Raw genomic sequence first — 23,574 nt, 5'->3', positions numbered from 1 at the left:
AATTTCAACACAGGCTTCAAAAACGTATGCGATGGGCTACTGATACAAGCAAAGAGCATTAGATCTTAAACCTAAACCAGGGCACAAATAATCTTAATTAAAACAGAAAATGATGCTCCTGGTGTTGCTAGAACTAAAATATTCCTTCCCACTTTAGTGTTGGTTGTTTGAAACACCTAACTCACCAATCTGACCAGCTTTCCCTTTTATGAAAAAACAAACTCCTGGGGATGAATAGTTCCTGACGGCTGCCTACACAGAAAACTACCATCTAATCCAAACAGGGTACTGAACTATGAGCAAAAGGGTGGTGGTGCCAATTTTCTGGTTTTTACGGCTTTTGGCTTGCGTAGGCCTTTATGCAGCTTTGCATCTTCCCCTTAACTCTCACGCCTAGACATGGTTAGATCCTTAATGCACCAGTGACAGGCATTTCTGATCGAGGTCTTCTCAAAGGGCAGCAGATGCAAGTGGAAATTATTGCGGATCTGACAGATTTTGCTCGTGGTTAAAACAAAAAACCCTGCAAAGAATTGTTCTTGGGGGTGGGGTGGAAGAGGGCAGAGAAAAATAAAAAGGGATCCAGCCCTGCAGCCCGCCAGGTGCACCTGGGTTGGCCAACAATCTGCATTCAAACTTGCATCGTACGTAGCGATTAAACCAAGGGGGGCTTTAGAGGAGGGCTTCCCAACACCTTGCTCAGAAGTCGGGCTATCTCCGTGCCATTCCCCCCAGCTGGACGGGGCGCAATCTCTGCTCTCAGGCTGGGGTTGGGGACTGGCCTGCTTAGGGCTCCCAGCCCGGGGTGGGTGGGATGTCTCTGAGCACCCCCGCTCCCCAAGGGGACACCCCCCCAGACCTCGGAGGGGCCGCTCCTTACCTGGCCCACAGAGCCTGCTGAAGTGGTAGGGGTTGCAGCAGACCGTGGGGCTATCGGCCAGCCCGAAGCTCTGGCACTCGCACAGCGGTTTCAGCTCCGCCGGGTGCTGCAGGTCCGGCCAGCGGAACAGCTTGCCCAGGAGCAGCTGCGGGGGCGCCGCCTGGCCCCCCAGGCGCAGCTCGGTGCGGGAGACCAGGACGCAGCCGCTGGGCATCCCCCCTCGGGACTCCACCGCCTCCACCAGGCTGTCCAGCGACCTCTCCTTCAGCCGCTTCAGCAGCGAGTAGGTGACGGACTTGAGCTCCTGCTCCAGCAGCAGGAGCCGGGACCGGGCCTCCCGGCTGCGGGGCTCCTGGGGGGCTCGCAGCGTGAAGTCGCAAGACCGCAGCTCCCTGTCCCGGGAGGAGGCGCCCGCGGGCCTGGGGCTGCCCGGCTCCCGCTCCTTGAAGAGGCAGCAAGTCACTGTTTTGCATTCGCTCTCCTGTGCCCACCACGGGCTCTCCTCTTCCCCGTCCTCCTCCTCCTGCTGCCCGGGGCCGCCCCGGGGCCCATCCCGCTCCGCCATGGGGCTCCCCCTGCCCTCCTGGCCCGGCTCCCAGGCGCACAGCTCCGCTGGGTCCCTAGCCAGGTTGCGGGTTACCGGGCGGATTTCCGAGGAGGGGTTTTTCTCCGGGGTTTTGCTGCGGCTGGTGCCCCCACCGTGGTCATGGCTCTGCCTGGAGCTCCCATCTGCCCCTTCCCTGTCCGGGATGACACGGCTTCTCCAAAGTCGCCGCACAAGACCTGAGCGTTTGGACCTGAACATACGACAGCTCGGAGCTGGTAATTTCGGGGGTTGGGGGGTTGGGTTTTTATTTGATGCCCGCTCCTTCCCCGGCGCAAGCCCCGCGATCGCCACCACGCATGGAGCGAAGGGCCCTCGCAGCGCCGTGCAAAAGCCTTGCACAGCTAATCGCCGATAGATTGCAACAGGGCTGCAACATGAGGGAGACTGCAGGGAGGGGAGGAAGAAAGGGCCGAGAAGGCGCCGCGGGGGGCTACATCGACGCACACTGGGGGTCGCCTGCCAACGCTCTCTTGCAGCGGCTGGCCCGGGAAACGCTCAGGAGATGCCCTACATCGACTAGCAATTTACAGCCAAAGATAAAGCAGCCAGAGGGTCACAGGCAAACGCGCCTGCTGCTTCTCAAACAAAAATCCTTCCTTGAAAACTAGCCCCATCAACTGTGTTTCTTTGCCATTAAAACAGTAAAAGGGGAGAGGTGGCAAATCCGAAACGGCTGCTCTGGATCAGTAAACTTGCACCAGGTCCTAGACTTGGAGTTATTTCCCTTTAAAAAACAAAACAAAACCCACGCACGTTTCAACACATGAATGGAAACTGTAAATATCCCGGAGAGAGCTGCTGGAAATCCTTAATTAAAGGAAAACAAAACACACACAAAATCCAATCCACTATCCTGCACGTTGGAACGCCTGGAGTATGGTCCCGGAGCAGCCCCCACCCCAGAAAGTGACTTCTGCTTGCTGTGTTGCGATGGGGTCTGTTTAAACAGCACTGAGCCTTTCTTTCTTCCCCCTTCTCCCTCTCTCTCCCTCGCTCTCTCTTTTTTGTTCTTCTAAAACACACACAGGGCCCCCTAGGAGAGAACTGGAGTCATTGGCTGCCTCCCATCATGTGCCAGTCTAGACACTTTGGCGGCTCTCTGCTGCACTGATTGTTGCAAACAAGGTTTCAAGTTTCTTAACTCTTAAAGGAAAACACGTCCCTTGCAAAGGCGCAGGCACGGGGGAAGAGTTTGTGGGGGCATGTTCGTTCCCCGGCGGCGTGACAGCCACCCCCCCCTTCACACACACAGTGACCATTTGCTAAAAGATGGACCCCGAGCAAAAACGTTAGGGGAAATTTGATGACTAAAAAAAAGTGCTTGCAGGTCGAGGGAAAACTCTTCAGCTGAACTCTGTTGTCAGGAGTGATGTGCGGTGTGTGGCGCATCTGGTCTTGTAAATGCGAAGTCATATTTATAGCATCCACAACCCCTCATTTTTTAATTGTATAAAAAGCAGTGCCTTGCACATGCCATCCTTAATCACTGGCGGCTGAAGACGACTTTGATCTTGCTTGGCAAAGGCAGGAGGATGATGCATGGGCATGGACCAACAGCGAATCCCCACTGATCTAATCATCACTGCGGGGCGGCGGGGGGGGGGGAAGACGTGTCTTTTAATACTTCGACGACCCAGGAAGTGAGCCCTCTCTTTGCAGAACAGCTAAGCTACTTTTTAGCTTAAACAAAAAGTACCTCTGTTAAAATGTTTTCTGTTCCTGCCTATACACATGTATTTCCAAGACGTGCTTCCCAGGGATACCGTTGAGTTAGGAGGCTGCTTTTTATTGATGTTATAAACAGTAACTCATACACAACCGTCAGGTCTTTTGTTTAGGTTTATTTATTAATTATTGGTCGTCTACGGAGGACGAGGATTACTGAAGTAGCCACTCCAAGATGCAGTGCTGGATCAATCGTTCTGCAATTCATCACCAAGCCTTTAATCTGTCAATTTCACTTTGACCCAGTCATGTAACATTTCACTTGAAATAACTTTCTCTTTAACATTAATTTACAACCTCACCACTAGGGTGGCGGGTTTTTTTTCCAATTGGCCTTTTTGTTTTCTGGTTTAAGATGCTGCTTAGCACGGCGCAGTTTTACAATTGCACTAAGAAAACTAGGTCAGAAAAGCATGTCTAAAATGTGAATGTTCTAGCTAGAAGTTCAGCACATGAAGAGTTAATGTAGTTTCCTCCACTGGAGTCAGTGAGACTGGGACACACCTCCTGGATGTATTAACTTGTTCAGGGTAGCAAAAGTTCAGGCTTGTAAAATCAGGATTGGCTCTCTTCAGAAATGTGCCTCGCCCCTTAAATGCTGATTGGTTGGGCTAGAGAACTGGAGCAACCTACTTCATATCACAGATTGTCACTGAATGAAAGAAATTCCGTTCTCGTCATTGGTCCTCAGCGGTATTTATGCATCATTCACGTTATGTTGGTTGGTATATTATGGTATAATGTATAGGAACTTGAAATGAAAAAAAGCGATCCATGATCTAAACGTGCACCAGCACAAGCCTTTGCATGTGGCGGTGTTCCTGTTTATAATCTGCTGCAGAGTAGATTTAATTTGTTACTTGCTAGCTTGCTCTCAAAACCTGTAGCTCTCAGCATAGTTCTCGGCAGTCTGACTACCTCACTCCGGAATAAGTCTCCCGGAATTTAGGAGGTTTTGGTTTAGATCTTGGATGTTACAGATCTGTGCACACACACTGTCTCTAGTTTAATTAGAATGCCCAGATCCCACGTGCCAGATGCATCAAGTAAAATGACAATGAATATTGGGTTAGAAAATACTAGTGAGAGATTAATTATTAGCGGGCAGCGAATTTAATTATTCAGATGACACCCTATATTATGAGCCCTTCAGCAGGTTGTATGTACGTCTCTCTATGACAGATCACAACAATGAAGCTGTTTTACAATGACAGGCCACTAGAGGGAGGCTCTGGCAGCTCATAGCCGCGATGTTTGTGTTAAATACTTGAAAGGATGTTTTCTGGGGCAGAGAAATTGATTTATTCCGCCCATTAATAGGTTAGAGTTTGTTAAAAGTAGCAGCAGCAGCTTTCTCCTGCTAGAACATAATCTTTGCCGTGCATCTGAGTGGCTAACAAACGTGCTTTCTTGAACTTATTATCTCAGGACTAAAAAAGTGTATTGAAAACTAGACGGGCTTATTGTAGTTAAAATATGACTTATGATTTGTATGACCTTTCCAGTCACATTGAATTTCACTTTTAAGTGGCAACCGACCCTTTGGGGAGATTTCTGAGTGGATACTGCAAACCTGCCGCATATTAAATGCTACCTTTATTGTACAACAATTTTGATGTTTACCTTGCCAGGAACGGACATGTATAAAAATGTGTAAATATCAAAGGAGAGGCTGCTACAGTAAGACAACTTTTCTCTGGTAGTGAACACCTGCTTGAATGATGTTCACAATGTAACTCTCTCAGAACACAATATTATAAAGGGCTGCAGACGTGGTGAAAGGTCACTCTTGAGTAGCCGGAGACCCTTCCAAACGCCTTGCCAAACATCTTCTATTGTGCTACAGTTAGTAAAAGAGTTCGATGTCGTCATTTCTCTCTTCATTCTCAAACATCAAAACAAGGTAGTTTTGCAGCTAAGGATGGAGGTTTTTCACAGACACAAATGCTTAACGAAATAATTGTTTGGAAATTCAGAGCTATACATCAGAGACAAATATAACCAACAAGTATAACAGACTCTGAGACCCTTTAACGCTGATCCTAGAACCAGCTGAAAGTTGTTGATAACATACACAAACCAAACATGTTAATAATTTACCCCCATTCCCAACCAGTGTTTGAACTGGTCAGGACATTTTAATGAAAATGAAATTTCAATCAAAAATAATAATAAAATAAAATGAAAATGTTCATGATTTCTTCCCTCTCCTCTGTTTCCTGACCAATTCGAGGCAGCAGTACAGTCTTATGGGTGCAGCTCTCTGCCTAGGCCTGGTCTAAACAGAGTTGCACGACTTTAACCAAAGCTGTGATTCTAAACTGATTTTGTTAAATCAGCACAACTTTGTGAGGACACTTAAACTGATTGAAAGCTGGCCTATAGCAGTTTAGCTTGCCCCTGTACATTCTAATATAACCAATTTTAAACCAGTATTAGTGTGTCCACACAGGGGTTTGCACTGGTTTAGCTACATTTATGTAGAGACAAATCCCCTGGCTTTGGAATTCTCTTCCGCTCCATTCCAAATCAGCCCAAATGTATTGACTTGCAGGGCAAGCTCTGCATCTCTTTTTTTTTTTTAAAGCGGGCTGTGGGGCAGTGCTTGGAAAGTGGAGTTGCCTTTGGGAACTGAAGGAAATGGGGATTTTGGTTTGGGTGATGTGACTTTGCTGCCTTGCTAGGGTGTGCTGGGTGGGACTTGGAGCTGTTTTGGTTTTCTGTGGTTCTGACTTGTACATTCCCTTGAGGGCAGCGTGCCTAGAGCTTGGGATAGGCATCTTTTTCTGATCTTAAATCAATATAAATGAATAACACATATTAAGGGCCTGTCTGCAATGGGGATGTGTGTTCTGCTGTAGCTACATCGAGGCAAACTTTCCGCACAGCTGTAATAGCAGGCTGGCACTGGGGCAGTGGTCCTATACTGGGCATTGCATTATAGCTTCATCAGTACAGACATCCCCACTATAGACAGGCCCTTCGAGTCATAGGGCACCATGCCACCCTGGCATCAGCTGGCACTCCTCCACGTAATTTTAGTTGCTCCTGTTTACCCCAGGGCTCAGTTTGGCTCCAAGTGATGAACCCTCCTATGTCACTTCCATGACAAAAAATTAAATGCTACCTTCTGATTGTCATTATTTATTCTTTGTCTGACCATAACTCCTAGGAGCCCCAGTCATGGACCCCAGTGTGCTAAGGGCTGTACACACACAGAACAAAAAGACAGTCCCTGCCCCTAAAGAGTTTACCTGACACATCTCTGGCTGCTTTCTGACACCCAAGGCTCCAAAGGGCAGATTCCTTGACCAGTACTTGTTCAGTTTTCCAACTTACGCTTCCATGGCTTGAGAAGACAAACTAAAAAGGGGTAGAGAGGAGAATTCATCATGTCGAGTGGAAACACTTGGAGATCCCTATTAGCAGCTAGCTGTGTGACTGTTATATACTGTGTGTGAAAGAAGACAGTTGCCTTTGATAACTCACTGCACTTAGCCCTGTAATAAATCCAATTTGTTTCTGTTGGTCATTCCAGCACTGTATTCGAACTACACTGCTACCTCATATAACGAATACGAAGCCAGGGCATCAGTTCCATGTGTGTGCATGCACCCGGGGTCTCTCTGCATCCCTCTCCACTCAAACCTCTCTCCACCTCCGTAGGGTTTTCAGGGCTTTAGGGGGAAGAGCAGGGGATTAGCTATTCTCTGCAGTACTGTCCCCAGCAGACCCACTAGGTTTCTATGCAGAAATCCGGTTGGGAGTGAATCAAGGAATCTCATTTGAATTTTCACTCACTAGGCATGGAAATTGTGTCATGTGACAGACCATGATAATACTAGGATGCCTCCTTGCTCAGTAGTGATCTGCAACACTTTGCACTTATCTAATGCTTCAAAGCAGTTTACAAATATTAGCCAATGCCCCACAGAGGCAGGTACGTATTATCCTCATTTTGCAATGGGAAACCAGGGCAGAGGTTACAGGATTTGCTAAGATCACAGAGGAAGTCAGTTTCATAACTGCAAGCAGAATTCAGGACTTCTGAGATCCAAGGGCTTTAGACCCATACCCAGCCTCTAGTTATTCAGAATTCATGCTTTTTTATAGGTCAGAACTTGATGGAGTCCAATGCCTTTAAAAATTCGCCAACTCTTTTCTTTCTAATATCAGCATTGCAAACTGGTGCCCAAATTAGACTGTTACAAATGTGCAATTACTAGTGGCATCTAAATATTAAAACCTGAAATAGTACCTCATTTAAGTAACGGACCTGTTATTGTTTTGGCAGGCAAAGTATTATGCTTCTCAACAGTGTATAATCATCCTGCATGCACTATAGCTCAAAGAACAATGGAGCCTTCAAGATAATAACTAAGGCCTGCTATCATTGTAAGCACAGGTATGCAACATAGGAGTCCCAATTTGACTAGTTGTGCCATCTATTTCATTTTTTTTCCCCCCAACAAGATCACATTGTTTGGCACTCTAAAATGGAGCACGAAAAACAGAGACCTCAATTGTACTTGTCATAATGTGCATATAATTTATAATAATGTTGGTTATTAAAGGATTTTTAGTAATTAATAGCGGTGTGTTATTTCACTGCATTTCCTTTGCCTCTTATAACAGCAAACATTCTTGTGAGATGCTCTTGAGCTTGTCATATAGGCCTCATAATAAAAGCTGGATAAAGCATTAGAAGGTTTTAAAAGTTTGCCAGTTACCTAAAATGGATCCTTTTCTTAATTCTGCCCACAGGTACTGTACAAGGTCAAATCCTCTAAAGCCTAGAAGGACCATAAGTGGCCCCAAAGACAGGGGAATGAATCAGCCTGTTTCTCCTGCCCAGAGAGAGCCAGGATGCAGATGCATTATGCGGGGAGATGGCAGACAGAGCACAGACCTGCAGTGGTCGCCACGCCAGCATAAGGGGAAACTGAGGTCAAATCCTGTATATAGGGACCATTTTATTTTATTCTTTTAATAAAAAAAAATCTGGTAATTTTCTAGATTTTATACCTTCAGTATATTTAAAAGGCTTTAAACTGAGTTAAACTAACGGATAAGAAGAGATTTAAAAATAATCTGAATAATTAACATTCACATTTTTAAAAAATCCCTGTATTTTGATATGATATTTTTTGTATTGCAGTAGTCCCTGGAGGGCTGAACTCCGATCAAGCCCCATAGGGCAGGGTGCTGTACTTACATGTGGTAAGAGTCTAGACAGTCCCTCAAAGAGTTTACAGCCTCAATGGACAAGACAGACAAAGGCTAGGAGAAAAGAAGAATTATCATCCCTCTTTGACATATGAGGAATTGAGTCACTGCCAGTGTCAGTGACTTGTAGAGTTGGTTTGAGAAATTTCAGCAGAATCTTATTCCTTCAGAAGATGCGATTCCTTTGAAATCAAAGTCTTGTGAAATTGGGTTGCTTTTGCCTGGATTTTGTTTAGGAAGAATATCAGAGGAAAAAAAAGTTCTGACCTTGCTGAAACATCCTGGTTTGACATTTTCTGACTGGAGCATTTTGATTTTTCATTTTAAATGATTTTGTTTTGAATTGTTTAGCTTTTGTACTATATTATATAATATAAAATTTAAAATGTCAAAATGGAAACAGAACGTTTCAATCATCCCCATACACAAAATGCCTGGCCTTCTGCTTTGTGAGGAATTTTAAAATTCAGGGGTTCCAATTTGGAACCAAACCAAATTTAGAAATCTTGAATTTCTTTGGGAAACCGAACTTCCATCCTCCAGTGACTCGCCAAAGGTTCCCCAGGAAGACCCAGAGAGCTCACACCCTGCCAGCCAGTAGAATATAAACATGAAGATCAGAGGCGGGGAGGTGGACATGGAAGAGAGAAGTCATCTGTGCCTCCTGCTCCCCTTCCTTCCTGACCCTGCAGCAGTCCCTCAGCCAGGGATCCCAGAGACTGGGGTTTGTGGGATCTAAGCAGTGGAAGAGGAAGGGGGCAGAATGGCTAGTGCGTTTACCTCAATTGAATTCAATTTCCTGCTCTGCCACAGACTTCCTGTGCGACCTTGGCTGTGGGACTTCACCAGGGGCAGCTCCAGGCACCAGCACGCCAAGCGCGTGCTTGGGGCGGCAAGCCACGGAGGGCGCTTTGCCGGTGCTGCGAGGGTGGCTGGGAGGCTGCCTCCGGCGGCTTGCCTGCAGAGGGTCCGCTGGTCCTGCGGCTTCGGTGGACCTCCCGCAGGTGTGCCTGCAGAGGGTCTGCTGGTCCCACACCTGCAAGAGGTCCGCCGAAGCCGCAGGACCAGCGGACCCTGCGCAGACAAAACGTCGGAGGCAGCCTGCCTGCCGTGCTTGGGGCGGCAAAATCCCTAAAGCCGCCTCTGGACTTCGTCTCTCTCCATGTCCCAGTTTGTAACATGGGGATGATGCCTGGGGGTGTTGGGAGAGTGTTACATTAAAGATTGTAAAGGTGCTCTGATACTACAGAAGTATCTACCCCCACCCCGGGATAAATTTGTATACTGCCCCAGCGTGTTAGGCAGGGAACTGCCTGAGCCAGCCAACAGCAGGTGTCAAGGAGAGGGGAGTGTCGGAAGCCTGCCCTTCTCAGCGAGTTAGACCCCTAAGTCCCTGTGAGGGACTGGGCCCTAGATGCTGCAGGGATGGGTGCATTACAAATGCCTTAGACCAGTGGTTCCCAACCCTTTCTGTGGCAGAACTCCCCTCCCACCTAGTCGGGAGCCCCTTTCCCATTTAGCAATTTGGGAAGGGCAGGACGGGTGCGACTCTGCGAGCCCCCCGAGCGACAACCCATGCCTTAGGTGAGAGCAAGAATACATCTGCACCTAATAGTACTGCTTCCAAGAGTATTAGGCCAGGCTCCCTCTCTCCACACCGGAGTCCTCCTCCCTGGGACAGGCTCTTGGGCAGGTGTCAGTTGCTTGCCCACTGGCCTCGATGCTGCTAGGAGAGCAGGTAGGGAGCAAAGAGGCACAAAGGGGAGAACAAGTATTTTCCCTGCAAATCCAGGGCCTTTGTGGGTCCTGGGAGGCCTCCCCCTCTACTTCTTCTACTACCCTCATGCGCCCACCAGCAGGAGAACAAGGCACTGGGTATGGGGAAGAGTTAATGGAAACTTGACAAGACAAACTTTGCTGAGTTTCCAGGCCTTTCAAAGCCCATCCCCTGAGTATCAGCTGTGGGTGGGGCCAGCCTTTTCAGGGCTGTAGTAGCATTTCAGCATGTACAGTCTTCATTAGGGACCACAGCCTCAGGGCCTGACAGCAACGGGCATATTGCAACCCCCAAGCAGCAGATAAAGATGCTTTTCGCAATAGATTTCCTCTCTGCTCTCTTCCATTCTACTGATTCGTGGCTATCATTCCTCCTCCTCCTCACTGGTTTTCTCCATTCTCTCTCTCCAGCCCCCCTTTCTTTCTTTCCCTTTTGCTCCTGGAAGAAAATTTCTTAGTGCTGCAAAAATTTTCAGTCCCTATTCAGTACATAGCTGTGGGCAGAAGAAGAAAAACAACAGAGACTCCAATCTGCAGCCAGCAGAGAGCTAAGAATATGGTTCATTGTCTGGCCTACTGTCCCCTCAAATGTCTTTGACTCGGACACTCTCATAACGCAGCCAAAATAATATTTTTAGCCCCCGTATCTCATGGTATAATTTCACAGTCCAGCAAGAAATGAATGATCACAGCAGTGATCATAAATAATGAGTGGCTACCTTAAAACACTTGCCATCCTCCTCCCTTGAAATACTGGACAATTAGAAATACATCTTTACTATACAAGTCAGATAGTATATATTCCAGCAAGTATTCGTCTCTGGTATTGTCAAAAAGGATAGATTGTAACCCAGATGGAAAACTCAGGCTGATTTTAAAGAGGCCAAATTCACAGCCTGGGTCATGTCATTTTCTGCCAGCATCAAATGAGGTCCCAATCCCCCGAGACAGAAATAATTGCAGTCCTCAAAGATTAGGACTTCTACTTCAGGGCCTTCTCTAAATCAAAAACATGGAAAAGCCAGGGCACAGCAAAATATCACAGCAGACATTTAGTGTAATGAATACAGACGTCTTTGGATTTTTAAAAGAATCTGCATTAAATGTTTCCTGCATGTTACTCCCAAACTCCTCTGAGTGCTCCAAATGAAATAAGAAGTTGGATGGTTCTTAGCTCTCCTGTCAGTTTTAGGAGAGACACTGAAATATGGAAACCAAGTACAGGCATAGCCCAGCTAACAGTTTCTGGTGGTGCAGAAAATGAAAAACAAAAATCACAGATGATAGGAGCACACTGCCCATGGGCAAACACAGCTAGATAACGTCAGAAGAACAAGAGAAACCAAACCTAAGCAGAGCTTTATGTACCCTGAACAGTGTGAAGAACTAGAGACCTCACAGAGTCTAGTTGGGACTCCGTTTCACCATCACCTTCACCCACACTTCACTGAAGTTATGGGGAAGTTCACAGATGGTGATGGGCAGCAATACAGAACTCTAAAACAGACTTGTCAGAATCATAGGTAAGTCAGCCTTGCCTGCTTTTAGTCTGGACCAGGGGGTCTCAAACTGGGGGTTGGGACCCCTCATAGGGTCAAGAGGTTATTACATGGGGGGGGGGTCATGAGCTGTCAGCCTCCACCCAAAACCCTGCTTTGCCTCCAGCATTTGTAATGGTATTAAATAAGAAATGGTCTGATCTGAACCAAACCAAACTTTCTCTGAGCTTTAACAAATTGCTTCTCCCTCCCTATTTCAGACACAATGGAAATGAATGAGCATCACTATGGCATTTGCAGTGATCAGTTTCCGGGGGGCATGGCTCTGGCCACAGAGTTCACCCTGAGGAAGCCCCACTGGAGGAGGGATAATATGGTGAAGGGAATTCATGGGTCGCCAAACCGCTATGGGGCCATATCATGACTGTAGCCGTGTGCTCATGCATTTGTTCTCTTTGCCAAAGGTAGACAGAGCCTGGGCTCCATCCTTCCAATACAACAGCCAGTGCAGAAAAGGCAGTAATCTGTGCTGGGGAAAAGGGCAGAGCAGTGGTGGAAGCAGAGACTCTCAATCACAATTCAGTCCCTGCTCTGCTGCTCTGCTCCAGGGACAGCACCGCTCTGTGCTGCCCTTCCCACTGGAAAGATGCTGATCCAGTCTGCGGTATGCACATGAACTAAGAGTCCCACGGAGCCAACATCTCAAGCTTCATTTCTCCCATTCTTTGATATTTCCAGCTTTAGATAGACAAGAGGGTTGAGCAGTTTGAATTCCGCTGGCTCTGTTATGACTACAGGAGTTAGATGATATCACAGACAACAGACACTTCGTTCAAATCGGAAAGGGAGTACAGCAACCGGTGTCCACATGGGGATACATTCTATAAAAGCTACCACCCATAACAAACACGTTGTATTTTGTCTTTTTTATCAGCATTTATTCAGCAGCCTGTGGCAACAGTTTGCCTTTCTGGAGCCTTTTCCAGGCAGATAACACACAGTACTGAAACGGCCCTTAATTTTTTTGGCACAATTGTTGTGGATTGTTATTTTCCATTTGGAAACGTTGGACAGTAACAAAAGCACTCTGGCTTTGTATCTGCCACAAACCTGATCTAGAAACAGATTGGGCAACATGCCAACCCCAAATTAAAAAACAATAAATTTTTAATTAAAAAAATTGATTTTAATTAATAAACTCTTGCCCTCCGCTGCAAATGGCTGAGGAGCACCCATGCTGCCACTGTAGTCCCGTGAGCTAAAAATGTGGTGCGATGGGATGAAAAGGAAGCATAACTTGACCAAAACATCAAAGCAGACCTGAGAGAGGTCAGATATAAATGGTATTCTGCCCTTTTATGCAATAATTTGCTCTTCTCTTTATGTTGGTATTTTCTGGGAAGAGCTGGTCAAAGCCAACTACGGCAGGCTTGTAAAAAAGATAATTTTTCTCCCTTGGAAAAAACAAAGACAGACGGACTGGGCTGCTGGCTTTCCTCCCTCTCCTAGAGCTGCTGCCCTGGGCAATTTGTTCTGTTGCAGCAGCTCTTTGCTGAAGTGACTGGCGTCTGGTACATTTCAGAGCAGACGCCAGTCACTCCAGTAAAGAGCCGCTTACCACATCTTTGGTAAATATTTTCTGCAGTGGTGCAGTAGCGATCTTATAGGGCAGCACTGTTATTTCATAGTCATCTCCAATAATAACTCCAATGGAGCAGTGCAGAAATGCCACAAAATGCCAATCAGCAAAAAGCTGCTGGAACAGAGGAAAAGTTTGGAGCAGCAGGAACAGGGGAAGGAAGAGGATGAAACTGTCCCTGAACTTCCTAAGAAAATGAAAACTATTAATTCTGAGTTACTGACTAAGGAGGATCATCAAAGTTAGAGTGAATGGTGAAAGGCTCATTCAAATGTGCATGTTGGTCAAGCAGCAGATACTCAGATGCTTCCCCCGGACTCTAGCCAAACTTCTTGGGTCTTCCAGACTGGGATGTGAATCTCATTAAAAAGAACAGGTCTCTTCTAATTAGAGCTGATCAAAAGTATGGAGAATTCTATTTACAGAAAAATTCATCCCTTTAGTCAAAATGTCAGCCACCTCTATTTCTTATCATTCCACTTTCTGGTTGATTTGCAAGCTCTGCAAAGGCAAATCAGGAAGGAAAGAGGTATGTGAACACGGAAAGAGATGGGGTGGGGAGGAAGGGATCTGACCTGGAAGTCCTTGGTTCTCATGGGTGTAACAGAGGGTACATCATCTTTAAATATACACCAGGCAGGTCAGGGTATCAATAGAATCCTAGGTGTTAATGGGAATAAACTCTGCTAAGAAAGGAAGATGTCGTTCAAAAGTCACTCCAGTCTCTGCAGAGTCTTGTCTATCCTGTTGCCCATGTTATGCCAGTGGAAAGAGATCCCCCATCTGAATGCTGTATCCATATATTAAGTGTTTCACTGCTAAACAAGGAAGAGAAATCTCTCTCCAGAAAATCCCTGTAAAAGAACAGAAGCAGTGGCTTATTTTCCAGAACATCTTTAACAAAAAAAATCTGCCTCCACACTAGGATGCAATCTCAGGCATTGTTGTAAGATGGTGTATGCCTAGACCTGGAAATCAACTTCTCTTTCGCTGTCTGGACAAAGCAAAATCTCTTTGCAAGATCAATATCAGTCAGATAATCCCTGTAGTTTCCCACCTGACAGGACATATCTTGTTGAACCCAATCCTATTTCTCAGGACTCTTAATTGAGGATTTCCAAATCTCTCTCTGCATCTACACCAAGCTGAGACACATTTTTAAGGCTTCTCTTAACATTTGAGTAACACTCCTCCATGGGGCCAGGTCCCCAGCTGGTGTGCATTGGCACAGCACTATTGAAGGTAATAGGAGCTACACCGATTTCTACTAGCTGAGGTGCTGGCCCACATATTTAAGTTCACCTATCTTTTGTGGATGATTACCTGGGACATACACCAATACCTGACCTAGACCTGGAAGCTGACTTTTATCCACCCTATTCAAAGTACATTGGTCAGCATGTTTCCGGCGCAGAATCTACAGACAGTGCTTTGGCAACTGCACAGAACCAAGAAAGCTTTGAAAATTTACCTATAGTTATCAGTTTTTAGATACTTAAAAGAACACTAAAACTAATAGCTTTCCGTGGCCCATCAGGTTATATATACTGATAATATGTGGCAAGAACACCCTGCTTCTCATAAAGAGCATGTATATGGGTGTATTACCTGTTTTTAAATGTCCTTTAAATAAAAGTTGATGGTTTTAAATAATCTGTTTAGTTTTATTTAATTAATAAGTAGATAGCTATTAATTAAACACATCTCTACACCAAAGAGGATTAACTCGGAGAGAGACAGAGAAAGACAGGGAGGATGGAGGAAGGTTTGTTATTAATTTAAGGCCCCGAAAGCAAGCTGTCAGACTGGGTGCTCAGGAGGCCGTAGTCATATGATGGATACAATGGAACAATACTATTGCATTTTTCAGCTGCACATGGGATGTTTTCAGTCACCACCGAAATGCATCCACCTCTGATCTGGAGCACAGCAGCTGTTTAACAGCACACAACAGCCTAAGACAGGAAGAATTTAGGAAGGAAGATAATTGTTTTGACTAAAACACCAGGATTAGGTCATGACCTATATGTTACCTGAAAGACGCAACTGCCAACACAACCGAGCTCTCTAGCCCCACAACTGGGTATAGGTTCCATACCTGGCTCAGACTTAAGAGTGTTGCCCACTGAATCACCAATATTTCCACTCATATAAAGTTATTATAATGGGTTACAGTTTGGGAAAACAATAGAATGGATTCCCAACTATCCAGACAGAGATGCCCAAAAACCTTCAGGTAACAAGAGGGGCTGGATCAGCATCCTTTGAAATGCAAGCTCAGGGTCTTCACACCCTAGATGCAGATATTAAATACACAGTGCTAAATAACAACAGCAGTGAACACAGAGTTAGTTGTGAATATCATCATTAGACAAACAACAAATGTTGCTCTCTAAGACATAAAAGCAAGGGTAGCACTTTTATTAGTTGAGGTTTCTTTATTTTTTATGGCCTCATCCACAAGTGCAGAGAGCCAGAGGGAATTATTTGTTACTTACATTAAAGCAAAGAGCCAACAGACCACAGCAGCACATCCACCCCTCATATCATTACTTCTGCTCCAGGATTTATATTATTCTCATTGTTAACCCTTGCCCAGTGCAGTTCTCCTTACAACACACTGAGTGCTCTATCACGTCTAAGTAGCATTAGTATTCATTGTTATTATTGCAGCATTTAAAGTATATTTTGATTATATTAAAAGGAATGTTTTGCCAGCCAAGAAACGTCCATGATGTAATTTGTTGATGCTAATGCTGCTCCCAGTAACGACAATGGTGAAATTAGCATTGGATTCCAAAGAGAGTCAGATTATGTGATATATTTTTAAGCACCCTGTGATTACCTGGGATGCTCTTGCTCTGCGCCAGGGCTAATGTGGGGGCAGGAAATTGTTATTAGGAGCCCCTCTTTCTTTAGGTCTGACAGAACCTGAAAGTGGAGGCCTTTTGGAGAGGCATAAGGATGTAGATCCCAATCCTGCTCCCTTAGTGGGAGTTTTGCCATTGATTTCAACGTTAGAAGGACAGGCTACAAACCCCCTTGCTGATTTGGATCAAGTCCTGGGTGGGTATTTTCATTGGGCAGGAGGCGGTAATAGCAGGGAATGGTCTATTCACTGGCCATTGACCAGTAATGGATATTGTTTGGATGGATGCAATAAATGCCCCAATCCTGGAGTTAAATTGTACCAGCAGACCTCCGCATGGTCTGCTCCCTGGAATCCAATGGCAGGCTTAGCGTCTGTTCCCACAGCCCTTACTCACACGAGTAATCCTTACTTACAAAAGTGGTGCTCAATGGGATTCCTCCCAGGAGGGTTGCTGAATCAAGTCTAAAGAACATTTATCTACTCACAAATATACTCTTAAAGAAATACAAAGACAAGAAGGCTTTTAAAACAGTTTTTAAGCAGCTCAGTTAAGAATATTAGAGGTCTTTGCACCCTATACATTTTCTGTGTATTGGCCTGTTCCCCTTAACAGCTAATCTCACTGAAGCTTGCAACATTATCATCATGGAACAAATGTGCATGATGTGTCATTATATTGAGTTACTGAGCGGTTGAAAAGTTTATTGCAAACTCCGTTTGCTACAAAGAGTTAAGATTTCACTTCTTAGCCTGTTTTTGTTTTTATTCACATGTCAGCGCCTGTCATTTTTTTAGTCAATAGGACATGTCCAAGGGATGGAGACAGACTGGGTTAGTCATTCTGACCATGGGTCGCCAGTCACTGAGAACTGCCTGAGGTCATTTCCAGATATACCACTAACAATGAGAGGGAATCTAGACCCAGGAGACGTGCAGGAAATAGTGCTGAGATTAAAGACAGAGATAGTCCTCTACAAACGTACATTGGAAGAATGTTCCCTATGTTCTGTCAGAGTTTCTTCCTTGCTCAAGACTGTCTTTCTATTTTAAGTGTGCTTTCAAACCAAAAATGGTAATCCTATTGCTTAATGAGTACCAGCCAAACCTGCACTGCTTTGAGCTGCAGTTTTAGCCATAGGAGCTATGCTCAAGGAAATGAACCTACAAAAGCTGCTTTTTTTCCTGGAGTTGCTTTAAACAACATCTCCTTGTCACGGAAAGTCTGATAGGGTTGTTTCTTTGACCAGTTAAATCACTTGGCATTAAAACCAGTCTGGAGTCAGGGCCCTTGATACCATTCCGAGCTCTCTGCATCTGACAATTAACACTGGTATAGGCTCTAGACAAGCTCAGTGGGTTACAGCCACATGGTCAGACGCTGATACCCTCCTTACTCCTAATTAACATGAATGGGGCTGACTCCAGGAGGGAGGTATTAGTCATGGCAGAACCAGGCTCATTCTTTGCACCTCCATAGTTAAGGCTGGGTCAGCACTTAGATAAGAGTCCTCTCATTTTATTAAGGGGTTTGAAATGCAGCCATAACTATTTGCTTCTATCTCTTGAAGCAAATTTGGGGCCATGGGAAATCCACCTGGTAGCTAACTTACTGGGGGTAGGGAGGACAAAAACAAAAAGCAGATTGAGATGAGTCTTGTAACTGGAAAACAGCTACACATTGTGCACTAAAATTGGGCAGGCCATTCATCTTCTGCATATAAGGTGCCTTTGGGTGTTTTGGAAAAACATTAGTAACCACCACATTATTGGTTTAGAAGTCTGATTTTCCATCCATAGACACTAGGTGCTTTTCTATACAGAGCACCAGTGGACACTATGGGAGTGTGATTCTACCATGCACTAAGATGCTGCGTATTAAATGATCTGCATAGACCCTGTTGGTGCAAACTACAGGAGTGCTGTTAAACAATACTACATTAAAGTACACCAGGGAGCATTTATTTCTCACGAGCAGGGTCTACACAGAATAATTAATTTGCAACATGTTAGTGCATTTTAGAAATCACACCCCCTAGTATGCATTGCTGCTCTCTAGACAAGCCCTAAAATTCCATGAGGCTTTTTCAAACCCAGAGTGACTACATGCAGCTTCATGTCCCAGGCAGATGGACATCAGGGCTCAGACTATAATGGGGTGTGGCACAGAAGGAGCCATCATAATCCATTAGCAAAGTAAGGGCTAAATTCTGCCAGCAGATGCATGTATAGTTCCCGTTAACTTCTGTGGGAACACAGGGGTCTAAGTAAGACTCAGAATTTCAGGATCTGCGTGGTAGATTATAACCACTCTTTAGAGACACACTATCACGCTGACTATGCATGGCTGAACAGAGGGGTAGGAGTGACTTGAGGCCATGCTAGAGAACAAATACACTAGACCATCAGCATTCTTAGGTGTTGTTTTTGTGGAGCTATTTATGTCCATACTGCAAAGAAAAACCTGCAGCGCCGAGTCTCAGAGTCTGGGTCAATTGATTCAGGTTTGTGGGGTTCAGGCTGCAGGGCTAAAAACAGCAGTATAGCTGTTCCCACGTGGGCTGGAGATGGGACTCCAAGACCCTCGCCGGGTTTCAGAGCCCAGGCTCCAGCCCAAGCCCAAACCTCACTACTGCTATTTTTAGCTGCAGCCCAAGCCCCATGAACCCAAGTCAATCAACTTGGGCTCTGAGACTCATTTCAGAGGGGGTTTCTTTGCAGTATAGACATATCCTTAGCAACAGATCACAGGCCAGGTCTTGCAGAATTGTGTGTGTGCTGCTGCTGAATATTCAAATCACAGAGCAAATCTTCCTGCCTTGACAGTTTTCCTGCATTAGAGCTTGATATTAAACAGGGCTAGAAGTTGCTCTGAATGGTGTCAGGTGTCAAGGGGGCAGTCACCAAGACATTGGTACAGCAGCCAAGGATCGGGAGGGTGCAGAGATACCCCAGGTACCCTCTTTTCCCCAAGTCTGCACCTAGGAAAGGGTAGTGTAGGAGCACTATTCCCCTACCCAGGGGTTACTTTCCTTGGTTATGCTGGCTGTACGGCTTTTTGTCCCAATTATCTAGCACGATCGGTCATATCACAACTCAGAGCCTGGCCACTGGCTGCTAATGTGAGCCCTCTAATTACACCCCTACCCAGCTGACAAAATGACTTCAGCTTATAATCATATGTTCTTAGAAGAGAAAGAAAGTGTTGTCAGTGCTAGACGTTCCCGTTCTTTGACACTGGTGCATTGTTCTCTGTCTGCTCGGGAAAGCACTGACATCAAGAGTGATAGGAATGTGCTGCCGTTCAGTGCTGGTCTCCCTTTCAGAACTGTGTGTACATTTTCATTTAATCACTACCCTGTGTTGTCACTGTGCCAGCGGCACCGAATAACGTGTGCCTGGAAAGGAGGAAAAAACAGACTGAAAGCAATTCTTAAAAAGGAGGAAAATCAGTTCATTGCGGGGGTTCCAATGGATTTTCAGTTTTCCTGCATTCTTATTTTGTATCGGTTGTAACAGGGCATAAGGGAGGGTGGGGAATCTTATTTAAGGACATTCATTAGTAAAGTATATTATTATTTATTTATAATGCAGTCGTGCCTAGATGCCTCAGCTGATGTCTGGGCCACACTGTAGTACTGACTGTACAGACACATAGGCCTGCTCTACATCTAAAATGCAGGTCAACCTAGTTCAGGGCTGTGAAAAATTCACACCTCGAGAGACATAATTAAGCCGACCTAAGCCCTGGTATAGACATCTCTAGACTAACAGAAAAATTCTTCCATCGACTCTCAGAGGGGTAAGTTTTACTACAGCGATGGACTAACCCATTCCATCAATGTAGCAAGCATCTATAGACCATGCTGCTGTAGACACAGCCAAAGTAAGAGACAGTCTCTGCCCCAAAGAGCTTGCAAGCTAAATAGACTAAAGATGAGAGGGGAAGCCGAGGTCTCACAGCAGAGCAGGGAGCAGAACTCAGCCTTTCTGATGCCTAGCCCAATGCCCTGCTTACTAGACTATGTTGCCTTTTAATTTTTCCATGAAGGTTTAATTTGTTTTGCTCCCCAAAGAAAACACAAAAGAAAAAAATATCCTTGGTTGGGATGCAATTGGATGTTCAATGCTTTTGAAGGGCTTGATCCATCAGAAGCAGAGGTATTCAACACCTCATAAGATTGGGGTCCAAGGCAAAAACACAAGTAAATAAGGGGTTACCGCATATGAACTATATTACAAATGCAAATTTGTTCTAAGCTTTGTGCAAGCCAGTCAGCAGTGCTCTGGCTTCTGCTTTTGATATGCTCAAAGCAACAGAACAGAGTGTGGACTCAGAGGCCCAATTCACAGGCACCCCACTTCTCTGCCCTTTCGCTCAGCTCAGATGCAGACATTATTGTCGCTCAGATATTGTCTTCGGGATTGATTTTCCACTTACTTACATGGGTTTTCCACTGGTGCAACCTACTGCCTTCAACTGAGTTACTGCTGATTGGCTCCGATGTGCATGAAAGGAAAATAGAGCATTTGGCTTTGTCTTCATTAGTAAAACTGGGACCCTCAGTTCAACATTGGCGTGCTGCTCTGCCTGGACTAGCTGTATTGTGTGGGCCTTTCTGCCCCCCCCCCCCCCCATCCTCTCTCTAAGCAAGTTTAGATGCTCAAATGGAGGTAAAAAGGACTGGGTCCATCTGCATTATGGCTACCACCTTTGCTGCCAGTGGTTGGAACTGGACTGGTGCAGAAGCCTCTGTCCTGCTGTAGCTGTAACTCCTGTGTTTCCTGTTGGAAAACATCTTTACCCTTTCCCCATCTCTGCCTTTCAGAGACTGCTCAATCACCACAAAGCAAGGAGGGAAAATCAAAGAGACACTTAAAAGAAACTTTGTTACAAATCCATTGTCAGCGTAAAAATCTTCTGAGACCAATAACTCTTTCTGATAATTAAACGAAAGTGTCCAGTGAAACTAGATTCAGATGTGCCTTCATTGGCAAGGCTGTGAGAGTAGTCAAACTAGAAACATGCAGAGAAAGAGGCAGATCTTGCTAAGTGTGAGAAAACCTGTGGACAGGGTGAGGTTAGCGCTTAAGCTGGGAGGAGAAAAGTCATTCCATTTTGTGGCGGATTTAGATATTTCGAAATCTGGTTGCACTCCAACTCTGAACAAAAATCAACGATTTTGAAATTCTCTGTGAAAGGAAATAGAGCCCTGGCTCCAGGGCAGGCTGCCTGGCGGGATGCCCTGGAGCCAGGGATCTTGGAAGCCCTATGAGCATGGGTTGCCCTGAGCCTGGGCTCCCAGGTGTTCCTCCACTCATCACCCTGCCACGTTTTGAAACCTGCTAGGTTCCATCAGAACTTCACAAAAATCGAACCCTTGCCACAAAATGTTTCAATTTTGATTAATCTGCAAATTCTGCTGAATGAAATAATGTTTCATCAGAGTCTTTCCAACCAGCTCATGTTAGAGCCAATGCCCTCTGTGTACCATCATTCCACAGTTACAGAATTTGCTGCAGAATTCCCCTCATGCAGCAGAATGGTAGGGTGGCCAGATGTCCCGATTTTATAGGGACAGTCCCAATTTTTGAGTTTTTTTCTTATATAGGCTCCTATTACCCCCCACCCCCATCCCGATTTTTCACATTTGCTGTCTGGTCACCCTACAGAAACAGGCTCTGGAATCTCAGCTTTCATTTAAAGGAAAAAGTTTGTTTCTAGCCTTCACAGTTATGAGGAAAACATAGAAAATGTGACCCAAGAGTAACTGATGCCTATCTGAACTAGCAGGCAGCCTAGAACAATAGCTCTGAGAGGTGTGAATTGTCCCATTCATCTACATCTGATGTTAACTCTGAAACCTAAAGAAGACAGTCTGCCATATATTAGAAAACTCAAAATGTGGAGACAGCATAAAATAACCTGAATTTAATATCAAAATAAATGCACTAACTATTGTTTATTTTCATGTGTAATTCATTACAAACCTTAATTTTGCAAGGTTAACTGAGGAGGCCGCTGAATTTCCACGGGAGTATTGCAGAATCAAGGATTCCTGCTCTATAATTTAGGTACAGTTTATTACAGGGTACCTGGGCCTTGATGATAGCCTCACAGCTTACTTCACAGAGGAGTGATATGCAAGTCAGTTCTTTTAATTTTATTACTGAGACACATCAGAGTCTAGTGGATTAGGCAGAGGACTAAGAACCAGGAACTCCTAAGCTCTGAAACTAGTTTACCTTTGTGGCCTTGGGGAAGTCATTTAGTGTCAGTACCTTCACATCCCTATCTGTAAAAAGTGATTTATAATATTAATCTACCTCAATGGGGTGTTGGGAGTAGGTATTAATGGCTGAAATATGGGTTTATTTTTATTAACATTTGAAGAATTCTCAAATGTTTTACAAATATTTCTGAACAATCCCTCTGCTTCTCTCCATGGGACTTTGGCCCAGACCCTATAAGGTATTTCTCATCGAAATCAATGGGAGTTAAGTGCCTTTGAGGATCTGGGCCTTTCCCCAGGAGCTGCTTGCTCTGACTTCTCATCAACTACCAGAGGATGTGATACCTCTGTTGCCAAAGCAACGATAATATTTCTGCTTTCGCTGGGGACCAATAAGCTGCCTCAGGTAAATGAAAAGATGTGTAGAAAACCTCCTCTGCTGCTGACATTGCTACATCCTGCACTGAAATTGACCAAGAGAAATTTAACCAAAAAGTTGCTCTGCATAAAATACATCATTCCTGCACCAGGACATTGGGGTGATTCTTTGAGCTAGCAAGTTCTGATTGTTCCTGCAGTGATGTGGGACTCACCCCTGCAGCGCCTCCTGCTGGTCTCTGTTGGGAATTAGCTCATCCAGCTTCCGGAGTGCCCTCTGCAGGCCGGTGATCCGCCTCACTGCTGGCCCCTGTGACCCTCCCAGGACCCGGTGCCCCTTTCTCTGGGGTGCTCCCCTTCTGGCAGTAACCCCTCAGTCTTGGGGTCTCCCCGCCCAGGGGGCCTTCCACCCCCTATCCCCACCTTGCCTCAGTGTAAGGCTACTGCCAGTCACCAACTAGCCCCCATTCCCTGGGGCAGACTGCAGTGTATGCCACTCATCACTGGCAAGGAGAGTTTGGGCCTGCTGCCTCTGTCTAGGCTAGGGCTGTCCCCTACAACCCCAGTACCTGTTTGGCCTCATACTAGGCCGCAGCCTGGAGGGTTTCCAGGCTGGAGCTCCTCAGCTCCATTGGCCTTCCCCCAGCCCTGCTCCACTCCTGGTACCTTGTCTCTAGCTCTCTGCAGCCAGGCCCATCTCCCTCTACAGCTGGAGAGAGAGACTTTTAAGCTCTGGGCTCAC

General features: G+C 45.6%; 1 protein-coding gene across 1 annotated transcript in view; it reads right to left on the bottom strand.

Annotated features, from left to right (window-relative positions):
- The window catches only part of SMAD6 (SMAD family member 6), a 77,550-nt gene extending 74,517 nt beyond the window's left edge, over nucleotides 1-3,033 (bottom strand). The window contains exon 1 of the mRNA XM_050967576.1: nucleotides 881-3,033. Coding sequence (XP_050823533.1) covers nucleotides 881-1,685 — 805 coding nt within the window. The 5' untranslated portion in view covers nucleotides 1,686-3,033. The remainder of the gene's footprint in view (nucleotides 1-880) is intronic.
- Between the last annotated feature and the right edge of the window lie 20,541 nt (nucleotides 3,034-23,574).

Source organism: Gopherus flavomarginatus, chromosome 9, assembly GCF_025201925.1.
Source record: "Gopherus flavomarginatus isolate rGopFla2 chromosome 9, rGopFla2.mat.asm, whole genome shotgun sequence".
NCBI classification, from domain to species: Eukaryota; Metazoa; Chordata; order Testudines; family Testudinidae; genus Gopherus; species Gopherus flavomarginatus.
Note: the sequence above shows the minus strand (reverse complement) of the source record. Positions and strands in the feature narration are given on the sequence as shown.